The sequence below is a fragment of the Python bivittatus genome, unplaced genomic scaffold (assembly GCF_059951505.1).
Source record: "Python bivittatus isolate LINGU-HERP-01145 unplaced genomic scaffold, Pbiv_v1 ctg000410_np1212, whole genome shotgun sequence".
Lineage (NCBI taxonomy): Eukaryota > Metazoa > Chordata > Lepidosauria > Squamata > Pythonidae > Python > Python bivittatus.
Window position 1 is genome coordinate 14,845,605 of NW_028277067.1, and position 13,835 is coordinate 14,859,439.

A 13,835-nucleotide genomic window follows, 5' to 3' on the forward strand; every position below is an offset into this window, starting at 1 on the left:
TAAAAAGGTACCACAGTTGCAAGAATTTCTTTGTTCTTCTCTGAAAGCCATTTTTCTTTTAAAGCTCTTAAATATTCTAGTTGTTCCGTTTCCTTGGGACTCAAATTAAATAGCATTGCCATCTACTGTAATCCTAGTCAATTTAACAGCTCCACTGCTCGATAAGAAGCTGGCCAGGATGGACGTGGTAGACTAACACATCCAAAAATACCATGTTGGAAAGTCCTTTTTGCACATACGTCTGCCCTGTGAGCGGGAGAAAACTCAGAGAATTTCTTGTTTTTGTGGATACTACTTGGGATTTTGTTTTTTATTTTTCAGAAATATTTCTGAGTTTACAATTTTCTAGGACCACATAATTAGTTGTAAATAACTGAATGCATTGTATATCCTTTTAACATTCTAAAAATCACTATTAAACGCTAAACTAAGAATTAATATTGAGAACTACTATAGGGTCAACACAGTATAAATCACTGGTTAGAATTTTAGGCTATAATAAATTCAACCCGTAGTAGTACAACTCTGCTCTGGTTTTGATATGGCTACCCCTTGTTGATTAGTGCTATATATACTTGATATCTATTGATTGGATAATGCTGATTATAGAAATATCTTCATTTTTTTCTTTCATTTTTTCCCCTCCTTTGCATGCCAGGGTACCTGATGGAGCGCAAGAAGAAAGGTAGCCTGCGCTGGATGAAACTGAATTTTGAAGTATTTACTGAGCTGACTTATGAGTCCACCAAGATGATTGAAGGGGTGCTCTATGAGATGCGGGTCTTTGCCGTCAACGCCATTGGAATCTCTCAGCCCAGCCAGAATACCAAACCTTTCATGCCTATCGGTGAGCACGAGGGCTGGCTTGTGATGAAGTGCTGGCGAGAGGCAGGGCGTGAGCTGATGAGGCACTGGTGTGGGTAGAAAAGGTGGAGTTGTCCTTTCCCTCACGCACCACTATTTAGCAGCCAAAGAAGCAAAAGAGCTGTAGGAGGATCACTGAGACCGGTTGAGGATTTCAGGTCAATGACATTAGATTTCTACTGGAGTTGATGATTCTGGATATGGGAGGGATGAATCCAGATCACATTTTCATGCAAACCTAAACCGTGATCATTTCCCAACAACATATACCCACATTGCATTGCTGTTATTATTTGTATTTCTCTGAATTCAGCAGTGTTGTTCAGTGATTAGGAAAGATGCAGAATTGCAAGCCCGTTAAAGGAAAACATTTACACTCATGGAAATGAAGCATCAAAGCACAGGATTTAAAAAATGCTCACAGAACGAATATGTTATGGGCATTTCTATATAAAATTGCTCGCGTTACAGCATCGATTGCAAAATATGCAGTCATTAGGGAAAATTGGTTAAAATGCGTAGGTTAAGAGACGTGCATGAATAATCATAGGTATTTCCTTTTTTGCTTTTTAAAACCATTTGCAGACTAATATACACAAAGAAAAGGATGACGCTAGGAAAAAAAGGACAAAATCAGAGAAAGAATGGACTTTAGAATGGTTTCCTAACTGTAGGAATGATAATGTGTTTGCGTGTATGTGTGTGTGTATCTATTTATATCTATACTGTTATTATTCTACTAAGTTCCCTGCCCATTCAATTCTGCTTCAGCCCCCACCAGCGAGCCCCTTCATCTCACCTTGGAGGACGTCACAGACACAACAGCCACCCTGAAATGGCGTGCGCCAAACCGAATTGGTGCAGGGGGCATTGACGGCTACCTCATTGAGTACTGCAAGGAAGGAAGTGAGTTTTTCTACCAGCAAATGAAGATCTAAGATTGCAGGGTCTGCACGGCCCTTCTACCGCTCTCTTATTTAAGCAATTATTGAAGGAGTTCCTCAGAGTGATGGAGGCCAGATTGACCGCTCCATTTGCTTCCTTTGTTGTTCTTCCTTTGGGAGGCATTGCCTTTCATATCTGGCAAGGCCGTCTGTAATGGTATGTGGGAATGACCTTGGGAGACAGGAAGAAGAGACGCAACCAAGGGAATGGTCAGATAAAAGGCAACTTAGCCCGCAGCAGGAATGTGGGCGGGGCAAGCAGCTCAGAAGGGACCCTCCCTAGTTTCTTGGGCTGTAAAGGGGACAGGGGAGAATTGCACTCTCAGACTTGCAAGATTCTGTTAATGTAACTACAATAAAGTAGAATTAGCTCACCTGGCCATGCTTCCTGCCTGGTCTACCTTGCAAGGCTGACTTAGTCTGACCTGGTCGAACCTTCACCAGCCCTGTATCAGCATTCACGAGTACCGTTTGGAAATCAAGGGCCAGACCAAATTTGAGCAGAACGTACAGTGTTTCTCATCTTTTATTTGCCGCCACCTGAATATCCATGACGTCTTGCTTAGAAATTCCCCAGGGGATCCTCCTCCCATTCACACCTTTGGCTGAGACATTCAGGTACTTCAGAAAAAATGGCCTCTGACTTCCTGCTTGCTCTTTATCCCCTAATCTTGTACTCCACCCTCTTTCCCAGCTGATGAATGGATACCTGCTAACACAGAGCTGGTGGAACGCTGTGGCTTCACTGCCAAAGGACTTCCGACAGGCGAGAAGCTTTTATTTCGGGTCATTGCAATCAATATTGCAGGCCGGAGTCAACCAGCCACTTTAGCACAGCCTGTCACCATTCGTGAGATTGTTGGTGAGTCGGTTTGGGTGTTTGGAGACGTTAATTGTGAACACACAGTAGCTTGATCTTGTCCCCTGGATCAATTGAATTATAAGAAGAGATTTTAAGCTGCAATAGGAGAATGAAGGGTGGAGTGGGGTGGCCCAGTACACATCAGGTTCCTGAAAACGTTTGCCCCACTGTGATCCTAAATCAGACTGGGAGCCTTGCCCATGATTTCATTTTTCCCTAAAAATTGCAGTTAAAAGGTCCATTCCTATCTTGATTGAAAGCCAGTCTTCCTATTTTTTTAAAAGGCTTCATGCAATTATTAATTGCATGCATGTTTTTTCTAATTAGTTTAGCCTCAGATTGATTTTTTAAAATTATTAATAGTTTTTGAGTGGCACAAGTCATCTTAACTGCTTCCATTTTGGAATGGCCAATTGGGGCACAGATTTTCTCATTCTGTTCTTCCGATTACAGCAAAAAAAGCAGTCCCAACAATTCCTTAGCTCCTTTCCTGCCCCATCCCCACACACTTGATATCAAGCCATTATCTACAAGAATATTTCCTGGCTAGTGCTCTCTTAGAAACATTAGGTACATCTCGTATCTCCCTTAGGCAGCCCAGCCAAATTGGGAAGAATGTTGGATATGATGCTTATCGAGAATATTTACTTACTTAACCAAATGAGTGGAATTCTGGGTTGCCAGACTATTTCTGGCTGTGAGCTAGTAATCTATATAGTTTGGGTATGAAACCACATATCCCCAAGGTCCCATTTTCCCCATCTTCCCATCCAGTGCCTTCCAGCATGTTTTTTGAACTTCCTCCACCCACATCTTTTCTTTGCCTTCATACAGAACAACCCAAGATCCGTCTCCCTCGCCAACTCCGACAGACATTCATCAAGAAAGTTGGGGAGCAAATCAACCTGGTGATCCCATTCCAGGTAAGCAAGTGACTAAAAAGGAGAAAAACTCAGAGTATTCAAATTCACAGTGTCGCAGGCTTTTTGTGAGGTCTCTGATGTGAAACATGGAGCAAAGCATTCTTGAGAATATTTTTTTTTCTCTTCTGTTAAGACAAATAGCATCTACTTCTGGATTCAGTAACACTGCTCAGCAAGTGTTATCAAGGTTACTACTTAGAAAGCCAAGCCTGGCCTCTCCTGCTGATAGCCAGCAGGGAAGGAATGGAGTCATGACTTGAGATTTAAAATGCATTGTTAAAATGAGTTTTTTTCCTCAACTGCAGCTTCATTATGCAGCTTCTATGACTAAAGGCATATTATGCAGTCTATAATGTTGGTGTAGTAAATACCCACACTGCTTTATTGCTAAAGGCTCTAACTACTTCTATTTAGAGTTAAGAAAAGGCTAAATGTCTTGGCCTTCATGCTTCCTCTCTCAGATTGGCCACAATATATACAGTATTGGCTGGTAGAACATGGTCTCCTCCCTGTCCCTTGCCTTCCTTCAGCATACTTCAGGTTCAGCAGCGTCCAGGGTGTGTGTGTGTGTGTGTGTGTGTGTGTCAATCTGCAAGATGGTGGGCATGACATCACAGTGCAATTCCTGCTCCTTTTATATGTTCCTGCCATAGCCCCTGCCCAGGGCAACATCATTGCCCCCAAGGTGAGATTGGCCCCAACCCTTCTGGCCTTCTGGAAGACCCTTAAAACATGGTTTTGTCAATTAGTTTGGGGATCCTGTGGTAGAGTGGAGCCTGTTTGATGGTTGCATGACTGTTCATGGCATGCATTCTCTGTATGCTTTCCCACCATTTAGCTTTTTTCTTTGTTTTGATCTTGTTATTTTAATTTAGATTGGTTGTTTTAATGGTGTTTTATATACTCTTGATTATTACTACATATGCGGCCCAGAGTCACTATGTGAGATGGGCGGCTCTATAAATGTGATTAAATAAATAAAATAAATAAATAAATACGTATGTTGGTATTGTATTAAAGGATCTGGTCTTGTATGGGAGCCTTGTGCCCACAATCGTGCAGGTCTTGACCATTCCTGCAGATGCCGCTGTTCAAGGCTCCTCTTGGGCCAACCAGCCTGACATACATCATGACTGTTAAATCCATCTCAGGATAACACACCAACTTTGCTCTTTTCTAAAAATCAGCAAGCTTCAACAGCCCACCCTGTCTAGCTCCATCTTCAGTTGCTAGCCATTATATCTCCCCCATTAATGTTCTTTCCCTAGTTCCTTTTTTTAGACTCCATCTCTGCCAACTCAGCACTGCCCCTCCCTTTTCCTATGGGGAAATATTCCTAAACTACCTCCTACTCTCAGCTTCTACTGATCAGCAAAGCCAAGCCAACTGTTTGGATGCCTGAGCCTCTGTGAGAGATTTGCAGAGAGGCCTTCTGTCGTCATCACTTTCTTGGAGGAAGTTGAGTATGAAATGCTGAATAACAGCAACAGTCAAAAGCCTGGGTAGAACTTCTAGAAGTATTTTCTAATTGTTAGTTCTCTTCTCCCTTCCCTTTCCCTCCCTCAAAAAGATGTCAAGTTTTCATCAGCCCCTCCCTTTAATAATATCTGTGGGTGTGGCAGGGGAATTTGCTAACTTTTGAGACACCTTTAAAGAGCTCTCAACCATTAGCTCCCCTTTAGAAAATATCAGGCAGCCTCTCTGGTCCATTAATACACAATCTCCACAATGATTAAATATTATCTAGTTACTGCAGTGTGGAACATACAGCCTTCATCCTAATTAATGTGGCTCTAACAGTCCTCTAATCTTCAGGTTGCACCTTTGGAATTTGGGAGTGTACCTGTGAAAAAATAGGGAATAAATAATGTAGCAAAGGAGAAAGAACTATGCCAAGTTGCAATGCAAACCTCATCCAGTTTGGGCACTGGCTCCACCCTAGCAAGCTCTCATTTACCTTTTCTGCGGGGCAGTGACATTACTTTGGAAAGTGAAAGGGGCACCACTAAGCAGAAGGTCCCAGTGCTAATGCTAAGCATTTTTTCAACTCCAGGGTAAGCCTCGTCCTAAGGTCACCTGGTCAAAGGATGGGCAACCTCTTGATGCCAAGGAGATCAACATCCGCATTTCTGATTTTGACACCATCCTCTTCATCCGCAAAGCTGAGCGATATCATTCAGGCCTCTATAAACTCTCAGTTCAGATTGAAGGCATGGAGGACAGTGCTGACATCAAGATCCGGGTTGTAGGTAAGGACCACCCTGCTTTTCATAGACATGACAGCAAACTAACAGGAAGGAAGGAAGGAAGGAAGGAAGGAAGGAAGGAAGGAAGGAAGGAAGGAAGGAAGGAAGGAAGGAAGGAAGGAAGGAAGGAAGGAAGGAAGGAAGGAAGGAAGGAAGGAAGGAAGTTTAATGTTTGGTTTAGAATTAGTGAGATGTTCCCTTCTGCAGAAATAGAGATTCATCTCAAATACATGTAAGGGTTAATGTCAGTCATAGTTTCAGTAGAAGTATACAACAAGCTGCTGTTTCCCCAAAAGCTTTTGTGCAAAGTTTTGTCTTTAATTTCTCTAATGCTAATCATTTCTCACATCCAGCCCCCTCCAAAATCCAGTATTATTCTTCACATACTTAATACCTCTCTATGTAGCCTTCCTATCACTGTCTAAACCACTCCTGTCTCTGTTCTCTCACTATATAATTAATACCTGCATTGCATTGAGTGCTATGAGAACAACAGATGTATGCAACTTCCCCCGGCTTGAGGTCCACACCCAGCTGTGCATAGCATACTGGGAGCAGCTTTCTGAAAGGGAGTTGCCAGGGCTCATTTGGGGAGGGGTCCCAGGAATATTAAGGGGTGAAGCAGGTGCCTTAAGCATCTGCCTTAGATCTCTATTGCTCTTGAATTCCCTTCAAGGGCCTACAGCAATGGGGAAAAAATGGCCAATATTTTTGACTTAACAAATTCTGGGGACCCAAAAAAAAAAAAAAGGATGCTGGTGAGCTGGATGAATTGTGGGGAAGATGATAAATAGACTGCCTTAATAAAATCCACAAGCAGCACTAGCCAGTGTAAGCTCCTCTAATAGCTTTTTAAAGACATTAGCTAGAAAGAAGCTAAACTTAGAGTTCCAACTTTCTTCTGGCTATCTTGTAATCTGAACTTTGATCCAGTCTCACAGAAACCACCTGCCCCCTTGCAGGTAAAATTATCTCTCTACTTTCTAACATATATATTTCTCTCTGAAGCATGGGGAGGATTTGTGCAGACGTGGGACATATGAACCTGCCTTCTATTTTGGCCTAGGGTTGTCCATTCTGACCGACAGGAGCTCTCCAAGATCTCAGGCAGATAGATGTCTTTCCCATTACCTGCTACTTAATCTTTTAACAGGAAATGCCAAGGATGGAAGCTGAGACCATCTGTGTGCAAAGTGGAGACTCTGCAAGGGGTTACATGGTCCTTCCTATTGCTGTGGTTGCTCTTGGACACACAGTTCATAGAGGGTTGGATAACTGTAGTGCAAAGAGAACCGCTGTTGGGAACATTCATTTAGAGCCTGTTGCAGGGTTCTACCAGCCAAAGGACTGGAGAGTCAGGAAGGATTTGGCAACCAAGGAAGGAAGAAGCCTCTCTTCCCCTTCCCTCCCTTTTCCTTTCTTCTCACTGCAGCTGCTAAACTGCTAATAAGACTTAATCCATGCCCACTCCATTAGTTTCCTCGCCTCTGTGGGAAACCCAGATGCTTGCTGCTCCCAGGCCTGCAAGAGACAGAAAACATTACACAACCTTACTCAGTAAGCATGTGGGAACAAGTAAGAGGTGCAGAGTGGTCCACCTCCCTTTGACCTTCCGGGTTTTCTTCGTCTCATTTGGAGGCATATCACATCTCTTCAGGGCACCTACTTACTACCCTCTGGATGTTCTCTCCTTTGCTGAATACTTCCCTCCGTCTGTCACCTTCCCTTACCAGCTCCTTCCCTTCCCCCATGCAAGAGGGTGAGATCATATTCCGTCACTCTATATTTAAGCATTCTTGATGGGTTAAGCCAGATGTCACCCCTCCCAGTACAGTCCAAAAAACTCCCTCCTTCACCCACCCCTCACACCCACCATCTAAATCCCTCTTTGCCTTGCAGAAGGTTTGAAGTGAAATTTAGCGCCTCCCAACAGATTTCTTGGTGTGCGTCTTTGGACAAGGAGCAGATGTGAGATGGTGCTGTCCTGGTGGTGGCTCTCCATCCCTGCCAGCTGGAACAGGCTGCCTCTTTCCCATGCCTTTGTACACCAGGAAGAAATAGCATTTTTCTGCATCTAGTTTGAATATTATTTTAACTTCTTAAACTGTTAGCTGGCACAGCCTAGCAGACAGTGCAGGCATTACAGAGCAGGAGTGGCCTCTCTCAGCCTAATTTTGAAGCCCTGCAAGCAATCACTTCAGACCTTCCTGGCAGCCACTTGGTGAAGAAGAAGGGGGGAGGGGGCAGAAAAAGAAGGAAAACAGACAGACAGATAGGAGGGGATGGCTTCATCTACAACTGATATACAGAGATCCTCCTGTATAAGCAATACGTATGGATGAATAGCCAACAAACCTCAAATAACCAACAAATCTAAAATATAATATGGCTAATATAGTCTAACACACAATTAAAAATGTAAAATACTACAAGACTTTTAAAAATTATCTGTACCATATATTCTTTTAAACATGTTTTTGAAAAATAAGAGATTCCCTTTGCTGCCTCCATCCGTTCAATTCTTTCATTCCTATTCTCTTCACTTAGCGAATTTAAGTGTACTACACAACCTTATGTTTGGGCTTTTGCTATTTCTATAATAATGTGTCTCTTTGCCTACCATTTCCTCTGCAGAGAAGCCAGGTCCAGCACACAATGTTCTGGTGAAGGAGGTATGGGGCTTCAATGCCTTAGTAGAATGGGAGCCTCCCAAGGATGATGGGAACTCAGAGATCACTGGCTACTCCATCCAAAAAGCTGACAAGAAGACCATGGTAAAGTTGACTCCTTTTCCTTTACAGATTCCTGGCTAACTTATCAACATGCTGGACTTTTTCTGGCCTTTACTGAGAAGGTGTAACTATGTGGTCGCTAGGAGTTGAAAACGACTTGATGGCACATGATCAATCAGTCAGTTGGTTGCAAGAAGTAATTGGAATGGATTTGGGTGTTCCAATCATAATGTGTCTATGCTAGGTCAACTGCATTGACTACCAGTCTGTTTCCATGCCCAGATCAAAGTGCAACTTTTGATTTTTAAAGACTTTTTGTTGCTTAAAACCAGGGTCCATATGTTTCTACTCATACGTTAAGACCTTCAGTGGAAGGTCTCCTGTAAGCATGCCTACCATCTAAAATTAGGTGAATGGATAGAAGACAGGACCTATCCAGTAGTGGTGACCAGATCACTCACTCACTCACACACACACACACATAGTATTGATGATGATATTATTTTGTTAAGTACCCTGAACATATTATAAAAGAGTGGCATCTATGTTTGTAAAACAGAGATAGACTCTTAGCACATCCTCAGTTAAAATTCATTTAAACTTACTTGGACAGCAGCAGGTTTACTGCTGAGATTATCAGAGAAAGTAAGTATCTACTACCACTGCAGGAGTTCACACTTTGCCAGGATAATTCGCTGTCAAAATCCAATTCAGTTACAGCTAGAAGATTAGGCAGTGATTCCAAGCCTGCTGTGAGAGCAGCATCAAAAGGTCTAAAATACATGCTTCTGGGATTTAGAGTAATTGCTGCTTTCTGCCCAGAATGATATCTTGAGAAAGAGTGTCCTTTTCAGACATGGTGTCAACTCATTCCATTTATTTATTTTAGGCACCATCTTATGGGTCCTAGGAAGGTGTCTGAGTAGTGGCATATGATACCATAACTTTCTCTGCTGGGATAATCTATGGATGGAAAAAGAGATTCACTCTTGCAATCTTCCTTTTATGAACAAGGAAGCAGCAACCACACTTGTCATTCTGCCAACTTTGCTTTGAGGGCAAAAATTGGGCCTGTTGGGTCAGATCAAGACAAGCTTCGGATTCTGTGGATTACAAGCTTTCTGAGACCTGCCTCTTTCCCTCTCCATGATCCTTACACATACTTGTTGTTGTTGCATATTGCAGCCTTTGTTGGTCTAATCCAGCATGCCATTAGTTTGTGGTCCTGTGCATACTTGAGTACTTGGAAAGCAATTATGCCCTCCATTTAAATGCTAAAGTTTATTGTCTCATTCAAAATGTGGTTCATCAATGCTGCTGGATTTGAGGGCCATCCTGTCCTTTCTGCTGTTGAAGACTCTGGATATCAGTATTGTCATCCTTTCTGGGCATCATACCTAGATCTGCCAGTTGGGTTTAGGTCACCAGCAGCAAGTGTATGAAATCTGTGTAAAATTGGCATTTTACTTCATATCATAATACTTTAATGTATCTAAATGCAGTGAACAATAAGACATTTCCTAAGTTTAGCCACAACCTTATCTTATTCCCTACCTTTTTCTGTCTGTCCCTGATCTTACCCTCAGGAATGGTTCACTGTATATGAACACAACCGCCTTACCCGTTGCACAGTGTCTGATCTCATCATGGGCAATGAATACTACTTCCGGGTCTACAGTGAGAATATCTGTGGGCTCAGTGAGACTCCTGGGGTCTCCAAAAACACTGCAAACATTCAGAAAACTGGTAAGCTTGCATGTAGCCAAATGGATTGAGAAGGTAGTGTTGTTGTTCAGTCGTTAAGTTGTGTCCGACTCTTTGTGACCCCATGAACCATATCACGCCAGGCCTTCCTGTCCTTCGCTGCCTCCCTGAGTTTGCTCAGTTTCATGCTCATTGCTTCAGTGTGAGAAGGTAGTAGGGCCAAAGAAATTAAGCAGAGGGGGTTGGGGTTTATCCCAAACTCAGGAAGAGCAGCTGTATGCTCTCTTTCATAAACTGAGTCACTGAGTTAACTTCCACACAACCATTATTTTTGCACCCCAGACTCTCAGAAACCAATTCTCATTTATGGATTTATTTGTCAAATTTATATAGCTGCCCATCTCACAAACAAGTTACTCTGGGCGGCGTACAGTCTCTGACCAGGGGTTCCTCCAGTTGACAAACAGGGGCATGGAAAAACGGCATTTAGCCAGCAGCCCACCTCCTGCCCTTAGCTCGTCCTGTGTTTGTTTTGTGGTGATTTAAAAAGAGAGCACAGATTAGCCACTGTGAAAGGGAGCTGCAAAGTTGCCCTTCGCTTAGTTTAAGCAGCTTATTGAAAAGAAGTGACACCCACAATGCTTTATCCTCAAGGGGGTGGGAGAGAGCCAAGGATCTGGGACAAGCTGAAAGTTCCTGTCAGCAGAGAACCACCTGCCTGCAAATTCCAGCATCACTGCTAGAATCTTCCTACACCATGGTTGGATCAGTTATTAATGGGCTCAGCTGTCAAATAGTGATAAGAGCATGAGGACACAGGAGTAGGGTACCAAGTTTGAGAAAATGGAAGGCTTGTGTAAGAAAGGGAGAACCTAAATAATATCTCAAAGGAGAGTTTATTTGGAAATTCAGGGCTCTCTGGGATCTTTTTGAGGATGCTTGAGAACTTGGACCTACAGAGCAGATAATAATTTTTCTTTCTACTAGCTTGGACGGTTGCAGAACGTGTTAATATTCTTGGCTCAGGAGAAACATAAGAAAATTAAAACGCACACTTGGCAAAGAAATTCATCCTGAGGAGGAAATTCATTTACTAACATGTATTTAAAGATGTTGCTTACATGAATGTTCACATCGATTTTTCTTAAAACCACAGGTCATTGCTAAAATAGGCTGCATCAGATTTATGTGAAAGAACAAAATGAGCCAAAGTGATCCAGGAATGTCCAGCAGCTCATCCCTATGTGCATCTAGTCAAGTCAATGCCACTGAATTGAGTGGCAGATAAAGGAAATTTGAGTATAAGATTGCAGCTTGTTTTGCCCATCCCTAGTTCCACTGATGATCATCTTGGCTCTTTATCCTTCTAGGAATGATCACTAAAAAGTACAGCTATAAGGAACATGACTTCAGCATGGCCCCCATGTTCTTGACTCCACTGGTAGACCGGACAGTAGTGGCTGGATATACCACTGCCCTGAATTGTGCGGTGAGGGGACATCCTAAAGTAAGTACCAAATAAGTAGGAGGTATCTGGTTGTCGGGAGAAACTGTATGAGTCAACTGAGTGATGCAAGAGAATAGGAAAGAGCAGATGGGTGGAAAGATAATGGGAGAATTGGGGGTGGTGTTTTTAAATGCATGGTTTCTACTTTATTGGACAATTTTAAAGATGATATTGAATTATAAATAATGAGAAAGTAACCTTACATCTGATTCAAGACTTTATCATCAGTATTGAAAGCAAGAGCTGTTCTAATATATAAGCAATGGACACTGAAACCAATATTAAGCAAGATATTGGGATACTCTTTTTTAATGCAATGTATGTTTAATTAAACAAAATAACCCATATATACATTCATTTTTATTTGTTTTCCTGTGTTTTGTAAATATCCCTTAAATGGCTGCCAACATATGCGACACAGCTGCTACATTTGGCAAATAAATAGATTTATAAGGGAAATAGTCTCTACAGCCAATCTGCTAACACATCAGCTTTTGCTGGTCATTGCTCTATGACCATTGGTTGATTTTAATAATTAGTATTATGCTATGTATTGTTACTGAGTCTGATTGGGTTATATTATGTACAGCAGCTTTGGGGGGGGTGTATACACACACACACACACATACAGTGACTCAGCCCAACTGTTTTGGCACTGTGAGAGTGATGCTCCTGAGGCTTCAAAATCCATCACTTGACCACTGCACAACTGATATGACTGGCCATTTTAGAGGGATCATTCATTAATATGGGAAAGAAAAGTGAGAAGCATATCTGGGGAGAGTTGGTGGATGGGGATTCTTGAATCCTTTCCATGCTTGCTAATTCTCCCCAGCAAATCTCTTCCTTGGGTATTGGCAACCAATTTTTTTCTCAGCTAGACTCCAACTAAATGAGGGGGAAAAAAATTCAGGCCATTTTGCAAGGGAGAACCCACAGAATGTAAAATATTAAGTTTCCGTCCCTCCTGCTTGCCATGAATGTATATTTGCTGAGCTAATGTGTAATTCCCATCTTATGTTTACACTTGGCAAGTTGGCTGTAGATGCCTGAGAAAAAGGGTAAAGAATTAATGGAGAAAAGGAAAGAAAGAAGGATAAAGAGAGGTAGGGAGGAACAGCTGGATGTAGAAAGAGTTTTTGTGATAATTTAGTCATAAATATATAACAGGAGCCCTGCTGGATTAGATCAAAGGCCTATACTCTTAAGTATTCTTCTCACACTGACCAGCCAAGTGCTCCCAGGAAGGCTACACACGATGGCTTCAGGAAATTCATTCTTTGTAAATGCAATATACTACCTCTGAACATAGTGGTTATATTTAATGGGTATCTGTAGACTTGTCTTTGTGAGTTTGTCCAATCTGATTTTAAAGCCGTCTAATTGTGGCAATAAATTCCTTAAAATTCTATATACATTCTTTCTTCTTTCAATGGGATGCAATGTCTCCTAGTTAAATTGTAATATGAATGGTTCTGCATTTGGAGTACTGGAGGGACAGCTAGAATGCAGCTTTGAGAATTTTGCTGGAATGCACAAATAACTTATCAAAACCTTTTACCTGGTTTTTGCACAACCTTTTAATTGAAATAGCTTGTTCTCGAATTCTAAAGTTTGGTAATACAATGTATGGTCCTGGATTAGAATAGAGTGTGGTGGTCAAGATATTTGATCTGGATGCTTTTCTATTTTATCCCACTTATGTGCATTCCCAGCCCAAGGTAATCTGGATGAAGAACAAAATGGACCTCAGTGGGGATCCCAAATTTCTGCAGAAAAACAACCAAGGAGTGTTGACTCTCAATATCCGTAAACCAAGTTCTTTTGACAGTGCTGTCTACTCCTGCAAGGCCATCAATGAATTGGGCGAGGCCATAGTGGAGTGCAGGCTGGAAGTCAAAGGTGATTTGGGGGTGAAAAAGACATGGGTTGAAATGTATTGATGACACTTATCAAAAATGCAAAACAGCAGCTGCTACTAAGCCTCTAACTTTTTCCCATCTTGGTTCACACTGAGGGCTCCCATTATTAACCATTCTCTAGAATTGCCTTC

General features: G+C 42.1%; 1 protein-coding gene across 1 annotated transcript in view; it reads left to right on the plus strand.

The window, feature by feature from the left end:
- Positions 1-13,835, plus strand: part of MYBPC2 (myosin binding protein C2) — a 36,707-nt gene that overhangs the window by 19,038 nt on the left and 3,834 nt on the right. Inside the window, exons 20-28 of the mRNA XM_088143288.1 lie at positions 659-847; positions 1,636-1,770; positions 2,503-2,670; positions 3,505-3,593; positions 5,647-5,842; positions 8,474-8,613; positions 10,158-10,317; positions 11,646-11,782; positions 13,498-13,684. Coding sequence (XP_087999414.1) covers positions 659-847; positions 1,636-1,770; positions 2,503-2,670; positions 3,505-3,593; positions 5,647-5,842; positions 8,474-8,613; positions 10,158-10,317; positions 11,646-11,782; positions 13,498-13,684 — 1,401 coding nt within the window. The remainder of the gene's footprint in view (positions 1-658; positions 848-1,635; positions 1,771-2,502; positions 2,671-3,504; positions 3,594-5,646; positions 5,843-8,473; positions 8,614-10,157; positions 10,318-11,645; positions 11,783-13,497; positions 13,685-13,835) is intronic.